The 26,606-nt window shown below is 46.2% G+C and overlaps 1 protein-coding gene across 1 annotated transcript; it reads left to right on the forward strand.

Moving 5' to 3' along the window:
- Positions 1 to 25,411, forward strand: mkxa (mohawk homeobox a; the record flags this gene model as incomplete). The annotated part of the gene is made up of 7 exons (XM_079489229.1): positions 1 to 82; positions 902 to 1,193; positions 3,954 to 4,113; positions 6,905 to 7,058; positions 11,231 to 11,653; positions 24,925 to 24,958; positions 25,216 to 25,411. The coding sequence occupies exons 2-7, from the start codon at positions 1,015 to 1,017 to the stop codon at positions 25,409 to 25,411; spliced, it is 1,146 nt and encodes a 381-aa protein (XP_079345355.1). The 5' UTR covers positions 1 to 82; positions 902 to 1,014.
- Positions 25,412 to 26,606: the final 1,195 nt, after the last annotated feature.

The following is a 26,606-nucleotide window of genomic DNA, read 5'->3' on the forward strand; positions in this document are numbered from 1 at the left end:
GGATCTCCGAACGGGAGCATGTGTGTGAGCAGGGAATGAGGAATACAGCAGAGAGACGCACGACTGGAGGGGCGCGCAACAGGTAGGAGTCTGAGAACAGGAATACAATATACAAATCGCCGTTACTTTTGTGTCGATGTTAAAATAACTTGTTCCAACGGAGGCGTCCGATTATCCGGTTATTATTGAATATTATATCCAGTATAACATTGTTAATAATTTGTTCCGTAAGGCACTTCAGTATAGGCTACCTATATCACAATGCTCGTACATATAAATATATCCCGTGATTGGAGTTAAACTCAGTCATGATGCAGGTTTAGGCTTATAGATGTTGTAAATGAAGGAGGAAACGCAGAGTTGTGCCGTGCATGGTAGCTCAGTAGCAACTGGTTGTTCGTATGAAAACATACTGTTGAGCAACCAAAATAAACTGTTTGGATGAGACAGAGATGTGTGTTTACTACATGTTTACGCTAGATATTTCAACCTGTGATGGAATGCGTCGCAGCTCCTCATTCAGACAATGTCATCATTCCGCACATGCAGTATAGCCTATGGGTGGACCATGCAGTATATTGCATTTTTACACTTTAACGGAATAATTCAGTGCACGGTGTTTATTCTTTCATGCAACCATGCAGTATTTGCCTGTGCCTTTGAATTGACATTATTACCTACTCATTGAGCGATTTAATAAATACATTAATGTTACTCGAGTAGGCTAAATGGCACTCATTTTCTGTAGAGTTCTCCGGTTACCATATACATGAGCTGTGCAATTGGTCCACTCTGCAGCGCTCTGTCAAGTGTGTTTATAATCTTATAATCAATAAAGACTGTAGGCTATAGTTGTTTAGGCTATTAAAATAACGCATCCTTATTCCACTTGCTTTCCCAGGACAGACACACCGTGGCAGCGTGAATGAGCGCGCTGTGAGTGAGTGACCGTCCTTTTTTTACGCAGCAGCTAGAAGAGAACACGAAGGATTCGGAATATCTATCTGTCCAAAGATGAATACAATTGTGTTCAACAAGTTAAGCAGCCAGGTCCTATTCGAGGAGAAGGCGAAGGAAGTCGAGAGGAGCAGCAGAAATTATCTAGAAGTAATAGAGGGGCAACATCCAGACCTGCTCTCCAGCAATCATCAAGTCATCAAAGACAACGCAGCCATCAGACACAGACGGTCAGGGTATGTGGATAATAATCAATTTACACACTGTCTGTGTCAGAATTAGGACAGCGTGTAGTGAAGTCAATTTAAACACTGCGTCATCAGACACAGAAGGACATGTCCTGATATATGTGGACGATTCCATTTAAAACGTGCACCGTGCAAGCTCAGTGTGGGGCAGGGTATAGCCTTATATGTGTGTGTCACCTTGCACCTGACAAAAGCTACAATACAACTTGTACTCTGATTGTGCTGTGCTGCGTACAGGCTAGACCCAAATTAGAATAATTCAATATCCACCTGAAATGCCATATAGCTAAAATTCAGGAATGACTTTCTCCATGAAACTGACTAAAATGATTATCAGTGATTTAGTAACCTGTGCGTAATGCCCTTTACGCACAACCATGCAATCTACAGTAACAGCAACGTTATCCACTTGTTTTGAATTCCGATGGAGTTAATTTGCAACATGGTTTCCTGTTCCAAAATTAAAGTATACGGAAATAAGTGATAAGGTAAATTAAGGTAAATTGATCAAAGCCGAGACTTGGAGTGTAATCTTTCTTGCTGCGCAATCTTATTTACTACTAAATAATTACATTCAGTTGTAACTTGTAACGCTCCCCATCCTCATGTGCGTGTTGATGATGTCCACGGCTCATCTAGGAATTAATAAGTGGGTCATCTGACTTTGTTGCTTTTTGAAGGTCGACTCCATCTGTTTCCAATAGGGACTACATTTGCCCCTGAGCTATATGTGTGGTCTAGTCAGTCATATAGACCCTCTATGTTATTCTTTATTCAGAGAAGGCTGTAGAAAACGGCATGTTATGGCGTTATTTGCGTATTTATTTTAGACTGTATAGTATACAGACCGTAGTCTACAGTAGTGCCTTTGCTCGAATGTGCAACAACATCGAATCAAACGGGATCCTGTGAAACGTAAGTCCACTTATGCAAACATAGGCTAACTCGGCTTGGAACGATTGAACTTGGTGTGTGTGCGTGTGTGCGCGCGCGCCGCCGTGATACCGGATAACACGGTGGCCGTAAGGTGCCACCTCAGGGGGAGTATCGGTGCTAATGAAGATTATTAAATTTAGAAGGGCGTGCGTGCGGTAGGCTGGCTGACTGTGAATGTGTGCGTGTTGCCAGGAGTCAGACGAACACGGGAGTCAAAATGTTCTTTAGGATGTTCATGCAGATCTAGATTACAAGGAAAATATTTGTAGAACACGAACCTCAGGCAGGCTTGAGGTTAGGAGAAAATATGTGACATCTGCAGCAGGAGCCTTTTTGGGTTAGATAGACGGAGAGAGTCAGCGCGGAGCATTACTGACATCTACAGGTTCACCAACTGGAGGCAGCAGGTGAAACTTAATAATAATAATAATATTAATAGTAATATATGCTAATAATCATAAATAATATTATTGACGATGTTAACTTTATAGAAGACTATGTTGGAAGTTTGTCTTTTTTTTTTAAGGCAAACGTGGTTACAAAGTGTTTTGCATCAGCATCCAAAAACTCAGCTCAAAATTGAATCTTTTATAGCTTGATAACCACAATCCTATCAATATCAAGAGGCATACACAAACACTATTTCATAGCACTCTGATAGACTAGTGCTGTGCCTATGCTGCATAATAGACCTACATTTAGAAGAACACAATATCCGGCTGAAAGGCATAGCTAAAATTCAGGGATTACTTTCCTCATGAAACTGACTAAAATGATTTGAGTGATTTGAAGAGCAGCTTAGCTCGGTGATTTTCACCATGCCCTTGTGTCTTTATGTGATCAAGTACAATGTTCTTGAGAGATTTGTGGGCTTGTTTATTTTTTTGTTTTTGTTTTTGCGATTTAACCAAAAAAAGAATTTGACCAAGAAGAAAGAAAATTGCCCCTAAACATAAATGTTTTGTTTGTCTGTTTCCTTGGGACGTGTTTCTGGTTTGTGGGACACATTGCGAAGAAAAGATGACATGCGACCATCTATTTCGCCACACACACACACACACACACACACACACACACACACACACACACACACACACACACACACACACACACACACACACACACAGTCTTTCAACTTAATTATAGCGTTTTTGGTGAGAAAATTGTATGGTGTAAGAATGTTAATTTAACGTACTGTATCATGACCCTGGCTTGACGGGTGAATTCTGAAAACATCCCACTTCACTTTGGTTCTGTACAACTTGGTTATGTTGAAAGTAGACTACTTCATTAAATGACCTGATCTTAACAGCCTTTAAAATATAACTTAAATATGTCATTTCTTTACAAAATGTTTAGCAGACTTTGATTGAAATATTTATTTGGCAAGCAGATCATAGCCTTTACAGTGAAGGCAAAGGCATTGCTAACAATTGTGTTGGCAAGATTTATAGAAAATAAATAGCCTACACAAAGGTTGACATTATAAAAGGCTGATTAGGTTGTAGCTGTGCTTATCTCAGACTTCAATTGAACAACAGCAGAGCTGGTGGAGAATAGTAAACACATTACAACATGTTATAGGTGCATACACCATGTAATAAAGGCATTACATTTTATGTTTCATGAATGACCTGATTCTATTAGTTATGTCGAAGTCTATATCTGACAGGTAATATGTCAAAAAGCAACCCTTTCCAGCCTCCCCTTAGTTGCTTTGAAGGGAATATGAATTTTATTAGACATTTACCCAATGAAATGGACAGGGTTTTAGTGTTTGTTTTGCCTGAAACACCTGTTCCTGTGTTCCAGGGGTCGTCCAAACAGTGGGAAAGTGCGACACAAGCGCCAGGCACTGCAGGACATGGCGCGGCCGTTGAAACAGTGGCTGTACAAGCACAGAGACAACCCGTACCCCACTAAAACAGAGAAAATACTGCTGGCCCTCGGCTCCCAAATGACCCTGGTCCAGGTAATGCCTAAAGTTTTACTTGCTCGCGTTGTGATTTGTAGACTGTCAGCATTCGAATCCATCATGTAACAAAGAATAAATCAGGCTTCTGTCTTCATCCCCAGCCTGCCCTTTCCAAATATTGTCTTCAGCCAGATCTGTTGTGACAATCTCTCTCTCTCTAGCTAACTGAAAACAGAATAGTGACAATGAACTCACACAATGCTTTTTGAATGGCTGAGGAATAAAAACACTGGTTTAATATTCTCTGTAAAGTTTACCTTTTTTCTTTAGACCTGTCTTATGTCATCTTTAATTGTTTGTACATTTCTCAAGTGTGCATAATTACTTTGAGGCATTGTTGATATTATTTAGATAATTGTTTACAACTTCATTCATAAAAAAGAGTAGTGTAGTGTGTGTGCTTGTCCTATAATGTTTAATGTTGAATTATTAGACATTAAAGCATTTTGGACAATATGTTCTTATACAAGCCCAAGAGCAAAATATGACCTGATTAAGCAATTGACATTCACAGCTACAGAAAGGGCGTGCGTGCGTGCGTGCGTGCGTGCATATCTATGTTCTGCCTGGCACATGCTGCTGCATACAAACAGTATCATCTGGCTGACGAGGTCAGTGATATGGCCAAGATGGCTCTGGCTGCTATTTCAGGCCACTGTGCCTAATCTGCTTCTCATTTTGGTCCTAATGAAGCCGTTTGTTTTGGTGAGGGTGAGCATAGTGTGGAGGAATGCTTTATACTGGACACCGGGATGCTGTCCTGTGTGCCAGTGTGTGTGCACGCACGCACGCACACACACACACACACACTGCATGCATAAATTCAGACATCACCACCAATCAATCAGCATAATACCAGCAAAGACCGTGTCGACACCGTGCAAAATAGTGTCGAAGGTCATGCTCAGTGGACGGTTTAGTTCAAACGGAGCTGGGACGATGCAAGACAGGCACCCCGTCTTCCGTCACATTTTCCCCAACAACTGGGAAGTGCTTGATCATTTGCGCTAACAGGTATGCGCCATGCCCGCTTCACCCTCGCTAAACACCACCACCGCCAGGCCACGCTGTAACGCCCCTGGCCTGTCTGCCAGACGCCGCCTCCATGCAGAACAGACTGGTTTGGCCCGCCAAGTCATCTTTTTTGATATCTGCGGGCGTCATGAGCAAGTGTTCCATTATTCCTCTCTCTCTCCCCCTCTTACAGTCTCCCTCAGTCACATTGACTGCCATCTTTCCTCCTGCCCTCCCTCATTAGCAGCACACGCTGTCCCTACGCCCGGCCCGGCTCGGCCTCTGCTCCCATCCAAGCCACATGTATTAGTGGGGGCGACCCCAGCCATGCAGCCTGCAGTGTGCTGCAGCTCCGGCCTGGGGACAAAGGGGACATGGGACTGTCTTGTTTCTTAATGAGAAACACAATATTGAAATGAGAGAATGGGACGGGGGGAAAGAATTAAGTACTGTAGCATGAGTGTCCCGTCTCGTCTCTTAACCCTTAACCCCCCCCCCCCCCCCCTTCTCCCTTCATAAGCCGCTTGAAGTCTATTGAGCATGAAAAGTTATTCTAGTATAACATCTAATGGTGTCCCTTCCCCAGCTCAAATGTCCTTTTTATTGCCTCTTGAAGACAGCGCGTGGAAAAAAAATATTATTGGAGGGAGGCTCTCCGCGTCCAGAGTAAGCACGGAGGGGACACACATCTCGGTCGGAACATTAGTTAATGAAACGTTGCGTTCGCCGGGCCATCCAGCCGGGCTGGTTTGCGGGGTGTTAAATGTTTCTGAATGTCTTTGTTGCAGACTGCATGCTATCTCCCGTCTCCCTCTCTGTCTGTCTCTCCTCCCACTCCCCCCTCCTTCTTTTTCTCCCTGTGTGTGTATGTTGTGTGTGAGTGTCTTTCTCTCTGTCTGTCTTCCTATCTGCCTCTCAGTTTCCCCCTCTCTCCCTCTGTGTGTGTGTGTGAGTGTCTCTCTCTCTCTCTCTGCCTGTCTCCCTCATCCTCTCTCTTTCTCCCTCTCTCTCTACAGTAGGAACCATTTCCACACAATACGTCTGGGATTGTTTCTTATAGCATTGACGTTCAGGGAGTTGGGTACAGCATCAGGGTATGCTCCTTGCTCACTTCTCTGTAATGTGACCTCTCTCTCTCTCTCTCTCTCTCTCTCTCTCTCTCTCTCTCTCTTGGTTGGGACCAGACATTTTTGTTTTGTCATGGGACGTACTGTAGAGGTGTTTGGAATCAAAACAGTAACAGCTGACCGTATTTGCTATGTATTCTCTTCCCCGCCTCTCTCCCTCTGTCTCCATCTCACACTCTCGCTCTATTTCTATCTCTTTTAACTCTCGCTCTATTTCCGTCTATTTCTGTCTATGTCTCTCTCTCTTTCTGTCTATCTCTATATATATCTCTACTATTCCCGTCTATTTCTGTCTATCTCGGCTTCTGTCTATCGTTTCACTCTCTCGCTTCACTTCTATTTCTCTTTCTATCTCCTTCACTCTGTTTCCATCTCTTTCTCTCTATTTCTGTATCTTTCTCTCTCTTTCACTCTGTTTCTACCGCTTTCTCTCTATTTCTGTATCTTTCTCTCTCTTTCACTCTGTTTCTATCTCTTTCTCTCTATTTCTGTATCTTTCTCTCTCTTTCACTCTGTTTCTATCTCTTTCTCTCTATTTCTGTATCTTTCTCTCTCTTTCACTCTGTTTCTATCTCTTTCTCTCTATTTCTGTATCTTTCTCTCTCTTGCTATTTCTCCCTCTCTCTGTCTCTCACTCGCACTCTCAGGTCTCCAACTGGTTTGCCAATGCACGGCGGCGGTTGAAGAACACGGTGAGGCAGCCTGACCTGAGCTGGGCGCTGAGGATCAAGCTGTACAACAAATACGTGCAGGGCAACGCCGAGAGGCTGAGCATCAGCAGCGACGACAGCTGCTCAGACGGTACGGCTCTGCATCCATGCTGACATGGCATATGATATGAATGTAATTACTTGTGCAAGCAGAGCGCGCAAATACTGTAATGAGCTGGGGATGTCAGTGGTGTCCACCGGCCAAAAGGGGACCACCGTTCTTGATGACGTAACTAAGGTACGTTTGGTGATTGGCTGGGTATGTGTGTCTCAGTTTAATAGACATTAGTTAGTAGCAGTACTTGCGCGCTCTGATTGTGTGCAAGGCGCAAGGTGGCACCTCGACAGAGTGCATTTCTAGTTAACTGTTGATCAGCTTTTATTATTGCAAGCAGAGCGCGCAAGTATTGTGGTCGGCTGAGAGGTTTGTGTGTGTGTGTGTGTGTGTGTGTGTGTGTGTGTGTGTGTGTGTGTGTGTGTGTGTGTGTGTGTGTGTGTGTGTGTGTGTGTGTGTGTGTGTGTGTGTGTGTGTGTGTGTGTGTGTGTGTGTGTGTGTAAGAATGGTGGTCCCTTATTGGCTGTTGATGGTGACGTAACTAAGGTACGCTTCTAGGTATGTAGGTATGTACAGTATGTAGGTAGGTATGTTTGGGTTGCGGACCAATTTATGCCCAGCTTTCCGGCTGGCTTGTGATTGGCTGATCACCTCATGGCGATGATTTGATTGGCTGAGAAAAGTACATATTGAAGATGAAAGTGAGGGCATTAAATTGAGGAAAAGTGATGGCGCAAAGATGGTATATGATGTAAATATCCCTTTTTTTCATGTCCTACTTTTTAAGAGCGTAAACAAAGCGTTTAAGAAGTAGTGAAAATAGCAGATTTACACGTGCACAATGTGACACATTTTGTGCTTATAAATCTGCTATATTCAGTAGTTAGTTTGGGTCCCCAGGCTGTGGCATGCAAATGAAGCATGCATTTAAATTAAAAATGAACAATTAGCCTATTAGGTTACACGTGGAATTCGTTAAACAGTTAATTATAGTTGTATAGCCTTAAGGTCCTTGCAGACTGCTGCATTTTCTTTTCTGCGTTTTTCGCAGGCCCATGCAGCAGTCTGCATGGACCTTTACTGTTTTCTCCTTCTCTTACAGTGGTTGATTGGCAGCATTTGGCGTAGATCCGGGTTGACGATTCACAGTGGAAAGCCAAATGTCAAATCCAAATTCCCGTCTCCCATAGCCTCCCTCCTTGCCTTGTTCCCATCTTTTCACTCAGCTCCCGTTAAGCATATGCAGTTCTTGTCCCTTTTATATCCATATATGGAGATCGCTGATTTGTTTGCTCCTGATGCATTACCGACACATTGATGTTAGACAACACACTCCATATTTGGGCATAGCTGCATTAGGAACTATAGTTATGGCTGAGTCATAGTGACATGAGCGTGACAACGTGGTTTGCGTTGTCCCTCCAGCCGACCTCCCTTAAGCCAATTTTAATATACTAGACCGGTGCCCGACTGTAGAGCACCGAGTCGGTAACGATGGAAGTTGGAGATCCATGCCCCACCCGGCTATGCAATACCTGTTGTACCCGTGTCAGAGTACCTGTTCCACCCATCTGTCTGTGTCCCTTTTATGCCCATATATGGAGATTTCTGTATCCCTTTATTCCTATATATGGAGTTCTGTGTCAGGCATGCCCAAATATGGAGTGTTGTGATGTCAGAACAGGCCAACTCCATATATGGAGCATGGGCAGGGGCCCTGTCCAGAGCCCGGGCAGAGGCCTTTTGTGGCGGTTCTGGACAACCGTGAGTCCGACCGACTCACCACCGGGCACTGCACTCCCTGTGGGGGTGTGGAACGCGTGTGTCGAATTTGAAGTCGGTGGGGCGAACGGTTCTCGAGTTACGTGCATTACAGCCGTACACACTTACATACAGACGTACAGAGACATGCAGTGCATTTATAGATAGATATTGTCACATTAGAAAGCATTCACAATTGCCCATGCAAACCTTTATGTCAAAGTAAAGATGAGAATGGCTTCGCTGTTCCGACTGCCAGGCGCCCTGACACAAACTTGTGACTAGTTCTGTCCATGCATCGTGACCTTGAAAAACTCCTTACAACACATTTCTGGCGATCCCATTTTATCCAGTCTTGTCACTGACAGCAGGCCAACTGCCTGTCCACCCTTTATCTCACACTCTGTCCATTCTTAGCATCCGGTGGTGCCTCCGAAGAAGGCTGCAGCTATGCAGGGCCACGCTCTGGGTTTATAAATGGAGCGTGTGTGTCCCAGCTGAGGAACACAGAGGCCCATGGGCTGTGACACGCTGTCATTAAGACACCCCGCTGGGCCAACCTCCGTCTCTCAGCCTGCAATTGGAAATGAGTGGCTCTCTGTCAGCTGTGTATTTATTGCAAACACGCAAACAAATTCTCAGGGAGCTTTTCCTCTCTCTCTCTCTCTCTCTCTCTCTCTCTCTCTCGCTCTGTCTCTATCTCTCTCTCTATCTCTCCTCACTCTCTCTCCCTCTTTCAATCTCTAACTCTGTCTCTATCTGAGCATAGGATGGGCTGGAGATTAAATATTCAGTCACACAACAACAGTGAGAGATAGAGAGATACAGAAAGAGTGATCGAGAAGAAGGAAGAGCACTGCGGTGTCACTCAATGCTCCCTAATTACGTTTTTGAGGAGGAGAGACAGGGAGTGTGGCCAGTAGAAGAATGTGTGCATGGTGCTTGCATTGTGTCCGTCACCATCCACCACACCACCGGAGGCGGTATATCTCCCTGACTCATCTCCCTGTCACATTGTGGCCGTGAGGCCGTCCGCAGCTTGCTCCCTGTCCTAACCTTTGCGCTGAAGACCCTCCATTATTTTTTTAAGACTATGTTTTAGCTCCACAAGCTCTTTACAGGGCCAAACCTGCATGACCCCAGTGAACTTTCCTCTCACTGTCCTGAAATGGTCCTGCAATGCACCGCACTACCTTGTCTGCAGCTCGCTCGTTGGCGGCAGCTACCTTGTCTGCAGCTCGTGTGTTGGCGGCAGCTCACTCGTTGGCTACAGTTCGCTCGTTGACATGCAGCTAGCTTGTTGTCTGCAGCTGGCACGTTGGCGGGAGCTTGCTCATTGTCTTTAGCTAGCTTGTTTGAAGCAGCTAGCTAGTTGGCGGGGGCTTGCTCATTGTCTTTCGCTAGCATCTTTGAAACAGCTAGCGTGTTGGCGGGAGATCGCTCATTGTCCGTAACTATCTTGTTTTCAGCAACGAGCTTGTTGTCTGCAGCTATCTGGTTGTCTGCAGCTATCTGGTCACTCGTTGGCGGCGTTTGACACGTTTGCGGGTCTGGAGGTCCCTGTGTTCAACCTGTCACTGTGGCTTAAAATGTGCATACGTCCTACAGAGCGAGGGTGCAGACCTGGATACAGTATTGCCCAATGACAGACATGAAGCAAAACATTGTCAAAGGATTTTAATGACAGATTTACTTTATTCTCTTTTCGTACATGTCACCGGGGAGGGGGTTAGTTGTGGTTTCACCAGAAGCGATATCCATTAAAAGGAATATCTACCTCAGACGGCAACTACATCCATGTGGTTCTGATATGTGGAAACTATATAATTATAATTTGGCCCGGGACAGAATCAAAAGCCCAACCTGCCCAAATTACCCAATTACAGTCTTGGCTGGGACAGTATCTACAATGAAGTTCCCCCTGATTTCCCTCCCCCCGGAGGATATCTGTTTTTTCAGCACCATGTTTTATCTTTCCCCCAGTTTCTTTCATCAGGTAGGGGCCAATGTTTTAATTCAATCTCTCCGGCCTCGTAGAGAGCTCCCTGGAAATGTTTCATTTCTGCAGAAGGATGGAGGCAGGGGGCAATGTGCTTTTGATGGAGAGGAAATGGGCTACCATCCGTTCTGGTTTGGTATTGTGTCCTCATCGGGCCTGCTGCTATGGCAGAGACGCCAACTGAAGGGCAGAGGGCCCGGAACTTCCCTATCCTGCCATTCAGTTGAAATATTTAAGTCTTGCAGCGCCTACAACTTTGACATTAATCCTCATGGGGAGATTGTTCTAGATTAGTGTAAGAAGAGTTCTACAATGCAAAATCCTGTCAGCTACAAGTGCAGCTATAAAAAAATGATATCTAGGGTCGACTTGCATGAATATAAATATTCCATTGTCTTTATTGAACTGACTGATTGATTTATTTTCTGTCCGTGGTGGGCACTTGCAGACGGCGACAACCCTCAGAGGACCCAGAGCAGCCCGGGAGAGTTCAGCAAGCCCATGATGTACCAGAGCGTCATCAAGAAGGAAGGCTCCGCCATGGTGGGCATGGCCATGGGCATGGGGATGGGCATGGGGATGGGCATGGGCATGGGAATGGGGATGGGCATGGGCATCGGGATGCCGGTCGGCCTTCGGACGGCCGCTGAGGCCGCCTCGTTGGCCGAGGACTACGTGTCTCCGCCCAAGTACAAGAGCAGCTTGCTGCACCGCTACCTGAACGACTCGCTACGCCACGTGATGGTCGCCAACGCCGTCATGGACGCCCGCAAGAGGAACCACTCGGGCTCGTTCAGCTCCAACGAGTACGACGACGAGCTGCTCTCGCCCTCGTCCTCCGAGGCCGAAGGGAACTTTGTTTACCGCGCCGGTAAGCCCAGAGCCACATGTCTCACATTCTTTCCCTTTAAAAGTCACACTTGCACTGCCTCTCTCTCTCTCTCTCTCTCTCTCTCTCTCTCTCTCTCTCTCTCTCTCTCTCTCTCTCTCTCTCGCCTTCTTCCCCCCCCCCCCCCCCCCCACACACACACACACTCACACACCCTTCCATCTGCACATTTTGTTTTAATTCCTGCATCTGGCCCCGTCATCTGTCTGTGTGTTCCACTGCTGCTGTCTGGTTGATCCCCTCCCTTGCACCTCATCCAGCATGTTTGCAGGTCAATGTGATACTCTCTCCTGAAACAGAGATCCAATATGAAGGGGCCTCAGTCCACTCAGTCCTTACAAAGACTCTTATATTAGATTTAAGACCCCTGTGTGCACACACACAAACACACTCTCTCCTTCCCTGTATCCAATACACACACACACACACATGGTTCATCTCGCTCAATCAAGCACAGAGAGGAATTCCCTCCAGTCTATCCAGGGTTTAACCGGCCAGACACAACAAGGCCATGTGTAACATGCTCTCTCTTTGACTACTGTTTGGCATGCCTTTGATCCTGCCATGAGGTCTAACTGAGACGTGTGTGTGTGTGTGTGTGTGTGTGTGTGTGTGTGTGTGTGTGTGTGTGTGTGTGTGTGTGTGTGTGTGTGTGTGTGTGTGTGTGTGTGTGTGTGTGTGTGTGTGTGTGTGTGTGTGTGTGTGTGTGTGTGTGTGTGTGTGTGTGTGTGTGCGTGCGTGCGTGCGTGCGTGCGTGCGTGCGTGCGTGCGTGCGTGCGTGCGTGCGTGCGTGCGTGCGTGCGTGCGTGCGTGCGTGCGTGCGTGCGTGCGTGCGTGCGTGCGTGCGTGCGTGCGTGCGTGCGTGCGTGCGTGCGTGCGTGCGTGCGTGCGTGCGTGCGTGCGTGCGTGCGTGCGTGCGTGCGTGCGTGCGTGCGTGCGTGTGCGTGCGTGCACACACATGTGTGTTTGCTGATATGAACTGCATATCTGATGCATGTATCTTATGGAAGCCCAAATGAGCCTCAAATAAGAAAAATCTAGTCTAACCAACTAGGCAGTGTAACGAGTCGAGAATGTTGTGTTCTTAGATAAGAAATCTCTATTCTTCGTACTTCAGGCAGGCAAAGTGAGTTGTACTTGAATTCTAAATAGTAAACAAAAGGCAAGGAAATAAATCTCTATAAATACTGTAAGTATCATCCAGTCTTCTAGATACGACGTGCAACACTAATGTTGCCCAATCTCCCATACTACCAGTCGGAACCCTGCTGGAAATCTCATGGAAAACAAGTTGAATTCTCTAGGTTCCCCTGCCTGGATTACCTTGTCCTCGCCCGTTTTTATTGCCTCTGGCCAGGACTCGTTGCTGTTGTAATGCGTGCCATTTCATACGCAACGTGCAGGTGCTGCGACCAAATCGGAGGGAGGTGGGGGGGGGGGGGGGGTCTAATCTCTCCGAGCTTGCTGTGAGAGTCCTTCCTAGGATACGAACACTAGGCCTTTGTTCAGCATGCAGGACTTCATAACTGGTTGTAATGTTTTCACTCTTTTCGCCTGTCTAGCACATATAGAAGTGCCTGGGGGGGCCGACAAGGAGGTTTTATGAGAGCGAGGTGGTGGAGTGATAGAAGTTTTTCATCAGGGCAAGACTAGAACGTTTTTCTTTTCTTTATTTTTTCTTATTATTGGTTCATTCAAAATTCTGCTTACAGACAAATGTGTTTTAAATTATGTGAGAAGATGAGGGAGAGGTGTTTTCACAAGCGCACTGGCGATCGTGACTGTTTACAATCATCCTCACGATCGAAAATCTTTAAAACCCTCCTCCGTGGCCGGGATTAAGATCTCTCCCCCGCCACACCTGGGGCCTGGCCGAGGAAGGGAGGGAAGGAGAGACAAAAATAGAGAGATTTAGAAAAAGAGAGAGGGATAGACCAAGAGAGGCTTAAAGCTCTTTCTCTATCCAGTTGAATAAGTGACCCCCCCCACACCCCCCTCTATGTCTAATCTCATTCCTTGGCACTGTCAACCCCTACTCTTAGATTTCTTGGAGCTCTGGCGTAGAGATGTACTGATACCATTTTTTCCTTCTCGATACCGATTCCGTTTACTTGCGTATCAGTCAATACCGAGTAGCCTACTGATCCAATACCACCGTGAAATTTAAACAAAACATTTAAACAGGACATTGGTTCGCAAAGTAGGGTCCAGGGACAATCTGGATTCTTTGATGGGGTTTAAAATGGAGCCTTACAGACCTTCGTCTGGATCCCGAAACGTTGTAATAAACTACTGCTGTAGGCTAAGTGTAGTACAGTACAGTATAGTACAGTTAGAGTATAAAGCAGTTCAAACTGAAGTATAAAGCATCAACTGAAGCAATCAAAATATTACTGTAAATTAAATATCGTGATACATTGCGTGGCATCGGATTGGCATATGGCATTACTCGCTGATACGGATACCAGCATTTTAGGCAGTATCGGCATCGGAACAACTCTACTCTGTCGTCTGCAGAGGACCTCTCTTGATTTCGCCGCGCAGAAAGTTATCTCAAGGCGTCGACACCAGGTGCTCACATGAACACCTGCCGAGGACCCCCCCCCCTCCCCCCAATCTTGGAGATAAAATAAAAGTAGAAAATTACCTTTTTGAATCAACTCATTGAGGTAGAGGACGGAGAGGAAGTCGTCAGGACGAAGAAAAATCACAACAGGACTTTTTAAGCTCAGGGCTTTGCATCATTTCCTGTCTGTACATTCCAGATATTTTTGTAGTGAACAAATTCCTCAGCCTTTTTACAATTACAGTGTCTGAAATTTCAGGCCCGAGTTGGACGAGAAAGAGAGAGAGACAGAGTCAGACAGACTCGTCAAAAGAGAGTGGGAAGGTGAGCGAGTGAGTGGGAGAAAGACACAGACAGACAGACAGACAGACAGAGGTGGGGGTGGACTGGACATAACAAGAGTGTGAACAGTGTCTCCCGGGTTCTTTTCTTTTTTTCCCGCATAAGCCCTAACTCTGCCTTGCTTGCGATTGGATTGGCTTAAGCACGAGTGGCGTGCCTGACGACCGCCAGCCCATTGGCTAAGCGTCCATTAATGGGACAATTGGCGATGGCTGCTCTGGCAGCGGCCAGAGCCCAGTGTTATCTCTGACTACAGAGGGCAGTCAGACGTGGCAGGAGATGCTGAGGGTAGATTTACCCAGTCCACACAGTGGAAAGTAAAACACGCGCACGCACACACACACACACACACACACACATGCACACACACACACACACACACACACACACACACACCTCTACTACACATGGTTGGAGTGTAGATACATGCCCTTTCACAACCACAGACACACTCACACACTCGCACTAGAGTCAAAACCCTGTGGGGAATTTCATTGAAAACAAGGAACAGTAGAATTCCAACGTACATGCCAGGGGTTTCATGCCAAATTACCCTTTAATGGGATATTAAATGGCAGGAATCTGGCTCCAGTGTTTTTCTTCTTGCTCGGTACCAGATTTCACCCCGTCCGATATGATATAGATCATTATACGCCAAATAATTCCAAACGTTTTTTGGGGACGGGAGAGCGCGAGATCTCAGGTTTAGACGTTTAACACAAGGCTGACAGTATGGCCCCCGTTTTCTCAGGTTCCCTATTTGACAGAGTCCAGCGCTGAGCTGAGTCCAGAGGGCCCTCAACAAATGAGTTATTATGGAGAGACTTTCCGAAGACTTATGCATCCACGCGTAAATGGAACTCGGCTTTCACATCAAAACAATTGATGAGTTAAAAGTACTGTTTGAGAGGCGAGCTGGTACGTTCCAGCAAGTTTTCCAAAGATTCGATTTTATGTGGCTTTCATTTTTAGAAAACGCATCTAGTAAACCAAGATAATGAACAGTTATTTCTCTCTGATGAAAGGACCCTCGCTTACTGTTTATTCCCCATGCAGTGTTTATTCAATATGTATTACTGCCTCAAATATCTTCCAGCTGTAGCCGAGCTAAAATACAGTTTATGTGTCTGTGATATTGTTCGGCTCCAGAATCACATAATTAAGGTTTTTTTTTCTTTGTCTTTGCGAACACTGTGTTCCACATCAGTTCCACACCACATAAGATATGCAGTACCTCGGCCACACAAGGCAGCAGAGCTCACCCCCACTGTGTAGCATTCAGCTTGTTGGGGGACATTTATTTATAATACGTTGTGTCGACTCAGGACGTATGCTAGTATAAGTGAAACCAGTAGTGTTTGACGGGGCCGCGGAGGACCGTAAGGGCCTTTTGAATTAGGTCACTGCGAGTGCCAGACAGCTATTGAATCCTGGAGAATTTTCGGGCCCGCTTAAAGAGAGCTCAGGAGTCATCCCCGGTAATTGGAAAGAGGTCTCTTACCCAAAAAAGTAATCTTAGAACGGAAAACTGCAAGTGTTTGTTTTTCTTGTCTTTAGCTAATTTCTCTCCGCGGTTTTCAACCCAAGGCTCCTAGACAGGTGGAGAGAGGGGAGATCTGTAGATGGTCAGTCGTGACTCAGAGATCACTATGGGAGCTGTTTCCATATTCTTTAGGCTATAACGTGCTTTATACTGAAACAGATTTCCTATACCGTTGATGCTGTCAATTTCCAGAGAGATAAACCCTCCTGGCTGGGCTGATTTATACATCGGTGCATGCGGCTGTGAGGTTGGAACCCAGCATTCTGATTTAAGACACCCGATGTCACAGCGTGGACTGGCCTGGCTGACCGACGAGGGACAGGGTGATTTACTGTAGCTCCTGTAGCCGGTAGGAAGGCCACAGCCCAGTGGGAAGACAATGCTTAACTGGGGCCCACTCGGTGACAACGAGCTACTCATGGACAGTGATGGATGAGGACTCCTCAATCCTCCACCCTAGGAATCCACAGCGTTTGGACCCGACTGGCCACAGGCCTCTGTTTCCACAGCTTCATAGGAAAGGGGAAGGGGGGGGACAGAGAAAGGGAGAGATGTTGTTCCAAGGGAAATGTCCTGGCCAAGACTCACTGGGCCCCAGCTTGGGCTTTAGGAACCAGTGTGGAAGGGATGAGAGGGAAGGGAGGTAGGGCCCCGCTCCCAGATCAAGGGATGTGTTTCTGTAGTGGTGGAGGGGGCCCGCTGGGAGAAGAAAAGAAACGCTGGTCACAATGAGTAAGAGACCGAGAGATCATGGCTGGAAGAAATGACTATAATTCCTATGTGTGTGTTTACATCAGGTACGGCATGTGTGTTCCTTCCTGCCTCTTTCTATTCAAGTGATGAAGATGTGACCCCTTCCCTATATATTCAACCTGATTTCACACACTCACCATTGCTGCCTAGAGATTTCTTGTACTTGAAAGTCGAAACATGTTGCAGGATTTAAAGCCAATTGTTTGTTTGTTTGTTTGCCTAAACAAATGTAGTAAAAATAGCTGTTTGGAGGTATTGTATCTATTCTTTTCCATTATACAGTGGTCTCCCTCCCCAATTGTATTTTTTGCATTGGATTCTTGCCTACTTGGGAACCCTAGGACTCTACTTCTTTGTGTGTGTGGCACCTTATTTAGTGAAACGTATTACATTCTATTCCTTATTGCACTCTGTCTCAGTGAAGCAGAGTCTGCCGTGATGATAATCCAGGACGCTTGTATGTATGTGTCTCTTTGGGTGCGGCTGCTGGTACCATGGTGGGAACGGCTTGGAAGTTGGCAGAAGTGAAGTATAATAATCCTGGCAATCACACACTGTGGTGATGCTTCATGCGAATGGAAAAGGTGGGATGTGAGAGACGCTGCACGAGAGGCACGGCAGACAACCCCGATGGCTGCAGGGTATTCCCATTCAAAGATAGGACAGTTTCCGTGGCCTGTGAGCGTGACCACTAAAAACAGAGGCTGGCTGTGTGAGGTCAAATGGAGAAGCAGAGGGTGTTCATTCAAACCGTGACTCTGTGGAGTGTTAACATCGGCTCAGACGCTGTTTACAAAACAGCTGCCTAACATAGAATGGGGAGAGTGCAGAATAATGAGCGAGGCTCGTTCTCAACCTGATCGTTTTAAAATCGTCGGCAGGCCGGGTTTTTTTTCACAGGCACGCTTGAGCACACACGCACGTACACACACGAGACAATCAGCTCATCAGATTCAGAAAACACAGCTGTCCTGCCTAGGCTAGTAAGGGAAACCGAGGCGCTCGCTCGGGCACGCACTACATAAAACACAAATGGTTTCCATTTTAAAAAGTCAAGCCGCGTCTAGAACAATGGGCTGCCATTGTGTTCCCACGGGATAAAGGCGGGTGCACACAGTGAGAGAGGTTTAATGAGAGACCAGAGGTGTGACCTAGCAAAGGCGGTCAAGTGCCTCGCTCACACACGCGTGCACTTGCGCGCGCGCACACACACACACACACACACACAGCACACAGCACACACACACACAGCACACACAGAACCCCCACCGCCACCATGTGTGGGAGAGGGTGATTCAACCTACCAACATAATGATGCAGTGCAGCACAAACATGTTATTTGGCCTCTGAAGCCAGAAAAGGGATATTTTTGGTCCAAATTATGTTTACCCAAGGTTTGCACTTTCATTCTAATGCGTGCTCTTGCATATAAGACTAACACGAAACGATGGCCATCGGTCCTCTGGAAATACACTAGGAAATGGCAATGGAGCGTTTTCTTCTTGTTAACTTATTTTTCTTGTTCTTGTACATGTTGTGTCAAAGCAGGGACAACAGGGAGACAAGCCGGCATGTGATGGAATAGGTTAGCCCCGGGTCACTGTGAAGTCCACCATTATACACCGTCAGCGTATAATGTGACACACAGCCATGAGATTGCCTTGAAATACGTTCACTGATCTCAGATACTAATACAAATTAGTCTCACTCTTGAAACCGAGACTCTTGTCTCCCTCTTTGTCTCTTGTTTGTCTCTCCCTCTCGTTGTATCTGTCTCTCTCGTTTGTCCTTTCCATCCATCTCTTCCTCTGTGTGCTCTTTTCACGTTCCTCTCTTTCAGTCGCTCTTCTTTACGTTTCCATGCCAACCATCTGCGGAGGACATGTTTAAAGCTTTGTCACGCCAAACTCAAACCAAGGCCCCTGATTCGTTGTCATCCAAAATGACTTGCAGAAGAGATTTCCTTCTCTCTCTCTCTCTCTCTCCCTCTCTCTCTCTCTCTCTCTCTCTCTCTCTCTCTCGCCCCGTGATGCACAGACGCACGCTTAGAAAGAGCAGATGAGCCTCAGCCCCTTAACAGCATTATTTATGCTTTCTACACGAGAAGCTCCTCTCATTTCGGGGTGATTTACAGGGTCCCTGATTAGCGTGTGTTTACAGCCACTCGTAAACACAGCGGCCCCGGCCATGTTTAAACGGTCTGAAGCGTCTGTTATTATTTCTTCATCTCCCGGGATGCCAAACGTGATCCTCGTTTCTGGATCCTTATTATCTTTCCTCACCCAGTGGCTGTGGTGCAGACACGCCACCGCGTCATCTGCCCAGCAGACGGCCCGGAAAGAACAAATGGTGTGAATTGGGAAGGGGGAGAAGCAATGGTACAATGCTTCTGTGTGTGTGTGTGTGTGTGTGTGTGTGTGTGTGTGTGTGTGTGTGTGTGTGTGTGTGTGTGTGTGTGTGTGTGTGTGTGTGTGTGTGTGTGTGTGTGTGTGTGTGTGTGTGTGTGTGTGTGTGTGTGTGTGTGTACACTTCCACACAGCGTTGAAGTTCATTATCCATTCCTTCTCTTTATTTTCCGATCTGAAGTGATGACACATACTTGTCACTGAACAGACAGATCTGTGACGTCTTTGACAGTGTTGACGTAGGAATGTCAGTTTGGGTCTTCCAAGGACCCAGAGTCTTAACTTTCTCTCTCACCACCCATAGAGTGGAAGAGAGAGAGAGAGAGAGTGTGTGTCGGAGAAAGTCAAGCGAGACAGAAAGTAGACTTGAAACGGCTGGGAGGGGCGGTCTAAAGCTGGGGTTGGCAGAGTGGGAGTTCGGAGTGTGCCAAGGCATCTCTTAACTTCATTCACAGACTCTCCTTGCCATTATAAAAAGCACAGGTCGTTAAATTAAAAAAATAATGTGAAAAATAGGAGCCGCAGGCAAAGCCAAGACCAAGAGTGCAAGTGATAGTTCTGTGTCAGGGCTGGTTTCAAATGAAAGATAGCATCAGTAGACATCGTAATATATGGTGGTTGGAGGAATTAGTCATTTCCTGATCGTTGAAACCAAAGACGCTTTGGCAGAAAGTAACCTGTAACCTGTCCAACTTTATATCTGCCCATTGAGCTGTTTTGTCACGAGTGTATATCCGGTAAGCTATGTGTCATAATATACGTTTTGCTGGATCTTTAAATTTTCCCGCGTGTAAACGGTTTTATGGTCTGACGCAGCGTTTTGACTCATCTGGGGCTGACTGTAAACCCCTTGAGTCATCGGCCCGAATTGGTCCTCAGCGGACGGCAAGGGTCACATGTCGTTACGGTGACGCCACCATATCCTCGTCCGGATTGGCTGGTGTACCCGCGTCGTCTTGTCATCGCCGTAGGATTCACTGACGAGCAACTTGTCACATCTGCCATGTTGAATTCTCTTTGGCTTCAGGCTTCAGGAGTTAAGTGAGGAAATAGGCTTAGCTCATTCCCTTTACTGCATCGGTACGTGTCTGTCTATGCAGGTGTGTGTGTGTGTGTGTGTGTGTGTGTGTGTGTGTGTGTGTGTGTGTGTGTGTGTGTGTGTGTGTGTGTGTGTGTGTGTGTGTGTGTGTGTGTGTGTGTGTGTGTGTGTGTGTGTGTGTGTGTGTGTGTGTGTGTGTGTGTGTGTGTGTGTGTGTGTGTGTGTGTGTGTGTGTGTGTGTGTGTGTGTTTATTTGCCTCTTAATTCGGCCCAGCCTTTGGTTTGTGCAACAGGGCCTGCCGTGTTTATTGTTGTGTGTTGCTAGCAACAGCTCCAGATGGTAATAATGATAGTCAGTCACTCATCTCCTCTCTCCACGTCCCACTCTTGAGCAGGTGTACCCAATTCCCCTGTCTCATTTGTCAGCTCCCGCTTGTTTTGCCTTGTTTTTCCCCATGTGTTGTTTTTGCAAGTGTTTTTTTTCTTTTTCTCTCTCTCGCTCTCATCTTTTCTGTGTTCACTTGCTTCCCCCATCACCCCCCCATCACCCCGCGGTGACGTTAAGTGAGCTAGTATTTTCGGCCTTTCAACGCGACGCCAGAAACCATCAGACTTCTTAGCTTTCCCCTTTGGCGGTCCATGAAAACCCACTGTCAGCGGAGCCCGAAGGCAAACAGCGAAATTGACTGACTTTCAGTAGCAAAAAGTAGTAAAGACAAAAAAATTAAAAAGCAAAAGGGGGAAAAAAACGAATGAGAAAATAATAAAAGGCCCCGCTATGATTTATCGATGATTTATAGTTACTTTGGCATGGGCCTTGTTTTAAAAAATCTGAGTTTTAGATGTTTTAGGCACAGGGCTTTGGAAATAAGGGTTTTTCTTGCGTGCGGTGGTTCGATTCCAGATCATGGGGTCCACCGGTCCCTAGAGCGGGGTGGGGGGGGGGGGGGGGCATTTCTGGCCATGGCCACGCCTCCACCTGCGGGAGCCCTCACACAAACTCAGTCTTTATGGGCCTGAATGGAGCATCTGGACGGTGGCTGCAGCGAAATGCTGGCAACACTGGAACTGTGGGTGGAAACGCTATCAGTACTGATGCTGCACTCTCACTTGTCGTTACCTCACAAGACTTACAACCAGTAAGGACTCATTGATACCACAGTGTAGAAATAGCCTAGATCAGGGGTGCCCAAAAGGTAGATCGCGATCTACCAGTAGATCACACAGGCTGTGCAGGTAGATCACATGACATGACCCTTTTATATTTCATGTAAATATAAAAATATAAATATTTTTTGGATCTGACCACTTGAATTAAGGTGACTTGATTGTTTGACATCAAAAGGGCCTGTCAGCTCAAATCCACAATGCAATACTTTGTTTTCAAGAGTGTTGCTGTGCACAAAAACGTCTGTAGCATTACAAATTAAATACAAAAAAACCCTATACCTATTCAATTTCTCCCCCTCTATTTCCCATTCCAAGAGCATTTGTCTTATATGTAATGCCAGCTCCATTATTCCAAAGCCCCCTCAGGTACATATTTAAACTATTTTCAGCAATGGTATAATAATTGCGGTAGGTAGATCCTGTTGAGCTTCTCATTTTGAAAGTAGCTCTCAAGTCAAAAATGTGTGGGCACCCCTGGCCTAGATACTCTGTTACAAGTAAAAGTGCTGAAGTGGTTAATGCATGTACTGTATGTTTTGTAATAATACAAAAGATCTTCAAGTAACTGGAAACTAAAGTTTTCAAATAAATGTAGTAGAGTAAAGTATTGGAAATTGGAAGTAGTCCAGTAAAGTAAAAATACCTCAAAATTGTACTGAATTACCGTGCTTGAGTATGTGTAGCCTACTTTATACCACTGACTACAACAAAGAACATGTCTGCAGATCACAGTATTATCATCCTCAGTGTTGCCCTCCTCATTGTTGTCCTTGCACTAATATCCAGACAAATAATGAAATAATATATACCATTACAACAACACAGCACATGAAAGCACTGCAATTAGGAAGAAACGATTACTCCTGACATTTAACAGACGCGGTTTTCGTCCTCGTAAGAAAGGGGGAAAGAGTGAAAACAGTGCATTTGTTTTGGCCGCACAGCATGAGAGCGGTCAGTCTTGCGTACCTGAATCTCAGGGTATATTAACGGCAAATCACTCAATGAGAGAGGTGAATGGGAGGAGGGGAGATGGGATGACAGGGCCGATAAGGCGATGGGGAGGGTAAAAACAGGGGGTGAGGACTCCTAGATAAGAACCTCGATAATGTCTAACGGAAAGATAAGGGAGAGGAGGCAGAGACAGGAGAGGAGAGCGTGGTGATTTAGCTGGAATGCTTTGGTGGAACAGAACCTTGAAATCTCAACATGGCAGTTTGTTCTACACGGCTATCACATCCTCATCGCTTACTTTTCTATCACACACACACACACACACACACACACACACACACACACACACACACACACACACACACACACACACACACACACACACACGTGAGCAGAGCACGCTCAAACACACAACCTTGAGAGAAGGCTCATATAGTAAGCACAGACTTGCTTAACTTTTGCTTCCTTCTGCAAACGATGAGCAAGAAGTTAATTGGGGAGAGCAAGGTCCATCTCCCTCTGCAGAGTATCCAGCGATTAGAGAGCAAATGGGAAACAGCAGGAAGCATCATAATCAGGCTCCGCGTCGCCCCAGGGCCACGCACGGAGCCCAGGTACTGTCAGCAGAGGTCACACAGCGGTGTATGCAAAAGTTTTTTTGGAAAACAGGGGGGGCGTTGGGAATTAATTAACCCTACTTGTTGCGCCTTGCACAACGTCTGGACGTGCCGGATCCCGTTTTTTCCGGAAGGACATGGGTGAGAGGCGATGACGCGTGGCGCCACAATCCGTCTGGGTTGTCCGCAGAGAGAGAGGCCGGGGGCAGGGAGGGATGGGGAGGGGGGGTTTTGGGAGTCCAGGGGAGGCAGAGCCGTGACGGGGTTTTCTTTTTCTTTTTTTCGCAGCTGCACTTTACCTCACGTGCACCGCCGTGTCCCTGTCCAACCCCACCCATCACTTCTAACAAGTGTGGGAATTAAATTCCAGTGGAAATAAAAGACAAACATGGCGAGTTCATTTTCATTAGTGGGAAGGGGAAGTGGCAGTGTGTTGCGGCGGCTGCGAGCGGCAGCTCATTAAAAGAACCAACCGTTAAACCTTCAGACGTGTGCTTTTATTGGATGTCTGTCGTGTGGGCCGGGCCGGGCCGAGCCGAGCAGGAGAAGTTGGAGTACCCAGAGATGTGCACGGGGCAGTGTTTCTGTGGCGGGACGTCTGGGAGGGATAGTCGGCCCAATATGAAAGCATCGGACCCTGGCTTCAATCAGGGCACCGGAGGTCCAGTGTTTCTGACCGACCGCAAAACAGATGCCACTTCAAGGGCACGAAGTGGCAGGTTGCATTATTGCACGTTCAAACCAGTAAACACAGACGCGAATTATTCTCTGTGTACTCGTGGCTTTTTTGGAAAACGGGAATTGTCAATGGCGCAGGGTCCTCTATACCTGCTTGAGGCTGCCTTCTTATAAGCTTATATGGGGCCTTAACTGTGTGTTTAGCTAACTTAAAGGGTGTGCCTGGAGACTTTATGGCCTAATCCAGATGCTCTGGTCTCTTTTAATGCCTCGCGGGCTGCCAAGCTTGTGTCATCATCTTTACTGTGGAGTAAAACTCACCTAGAGTCGGAGCCGAGACACAAGACAGGTCCTAAACAACGCTGTGCAACACGCCCACACACACGCATACTGTTGTTACTGTCTGCCCGTGAGCTCAGTCCACAGCATGGAGTAAACAGTGTGGGTAAACACGGCGGTTGGCCTGAAGAGAAGTCGGTTTCATCGTTTAATGACTGCTATTCTTCTCTAATGTTTTACATATGAGCAGCATAGAGGTTTGCTCCCATTTGAACAGAAAGAGAGCAGAGCTCAGCAGACATCACTCTTTTGCGGCCTGACTCACTCCGTGCGTTTCTTTCTCCCATCGAATTTTCTATGCTCGCTCGCAGTTTTTTTCTTCTCTTTGCGGACAACTCACTTTTGTTCTCCGGACAACTCAATTACGTTGGCGGGGCCCCATTTGTTTTTGAACAAAATATTGGAGAATGGAGCTTATGAGTCATATGAAACATCTTTCAGTTCGATACGATTAGTCACCTTGTTCCTTGAAGACCACTCACAGTAGTGTGTCCATTTATCTAGCATCTGAATCAAGAGGGAAAGCAGAGCAGCACATGTTTGCTATGGAGTGGGTGTTCCGACCTCACACAAGTATTTATCCATATGCGGAATATGTGCACACGTGCATACATACGCGCACACACGCATAAACATGAACACACACAAATACTCCATTTCTCATGCAGACATGAGCAAACACACACACACACACACACACACACACACACACACACACACACACACACACACACACACCCCCCTCCGGAGCTTTAAAGTGTGACAGGTCTTAATTAATCCTCATTGACCCCATAGAGCTTTGGAAAATTAACCTCTCTCTCTCTCTCTCTCTCTCTCATGCCTTCAGAGACCAGGGACCATGGTTCAAGTAAATGTGACAAGTGAGTATTCCATGTTTTTTTTTTTTTACTACACGCCATGCACCCCTTAATGTGCAGTGCACTCCTTAATTACATACAGTAAACATAGTGTGATCTACAAGCTCATAATGTGTCCATTGTGTGTTGTGTTAAGAGTAGCTATTTTCACCATTTGTTGAATGAAGACATTTATAGATCCCACATACTCTTAACTCAATGTTCTGTGTGTGTGTGTGTGTGTGTGTGTGTGTGTGTGCGTGTGTACGTGTGATCATCAGTGTGAGTGTCGGCGGCATGCAGAAGGTGAAGGGCAAGGACGAGACGTACTGGAGGGAGATCAACGCCGCCATGGCCCTGACCAACTTGGCACAGGGAAAGGACAGCCCCTCCGGGACCACCAGCTGCATCATACAGAAGTCCTCCCATATAGCAGAGATTAAGACTGTCAAAGTGCCGATGATGCAGAAGTATTAAGGCTCATTCATAGTCTGGATTTTCGGTGGTGAGGTGACCACCGAACTACAACATGACGTCACGGAGCCGCGGTGAAGAGCAAACCACCACCACCGCCCCAGCCCTTCTCTCTGTTTTTACTCACCACCGCTCCACGTTATTTCAGCTACGGTGGTCACCTCACAACCAGAGCGGCGGTCACCTCACCACCGAAAATCTAGACTATGAATGGGCCTTTAGTCCCCTCGCTGCCATGATGCCATCCTCCCCCCCACCCCCCACTCTATGCAAACAAACAAACAACAAAGAACTAAACAAGACACAAACAGTCCAGTTTGTATCCGAGAGTGGTTTGTGTCCCTGGGAGACTGACATTTTTTTGGGGGGGAGGGGCGGCGTTGAGAGGAATAATGGAACAGAAAGTGAACTTTCTTTCGTTTTTATTTTTTTTATTTTTTTTATCTGTGTCTGTAAAAGTGCGAAAGAGTACTTGAGCATCCTATATATCTTTTTTTTTTTCTTGACTTGTTGGCCTGCACACATAGCAGTCAAATGTTGATGACCGCTTCGCTGCAGTATTGCCCGAACGAGACACTTTTGTAATGTTAAATTATTTTGATGACTGATTTGTTTCTTATTGACTTTTTTTTTAAATTGTATACACCATATATATGTTATATTTATATGTATCGTCTTGGTCGGGTGGAAACCTCATATGTCCAAAACGGTTACTTTTCAGGATTCAAATTCAAAAACGGCAAAAGTTTTGCTGATGTTCTACTTTTGCTGCTTTTGTGTAACGCAGTAGTATGTATCAAATAGGGCGTTCGTTTACGAAAATCGCAAAAAGTTTGAATGTTGAGATAAGAGGTTTCTGCCCGACATTGACGACATAACATATATATGTATATATGTACGTATATATTCAACGAAATCTTTATTTTTGCCAAAGTGCCTTGATTTTTCAAATGAACCACACACACACACACACACACACACACACACACACACACACACACACGTACTGAAGTTAATGCAAAGTACAGATATACTATCGTGCCTCTTTGGAATTTGTGAAGGATTGTTTAACTAAAAGGCTACAAACAGAGAGTCCTGGGCGTGATTCAGGAAAAACTATGAGAGAACTCCCCCATGCATCGTGTGCCTTACCAAGAGAAAGAGCTCACCGTCTGCGCCACGAATGAACTCTAATAGC

This window comes from Electrona antarctica, assembly GCF_951216825.1.
Source record: "Electrona antarctica genome assembly, chromosome: 20".
In the NCBI taxonomy this organism is placed as follows: domain Eukaryota; kingdom Metazoa; phylum Chordata; class Actinopteri; order Myctophiformes; family Myctophidae; genus Electrona; species Electrona antarctica.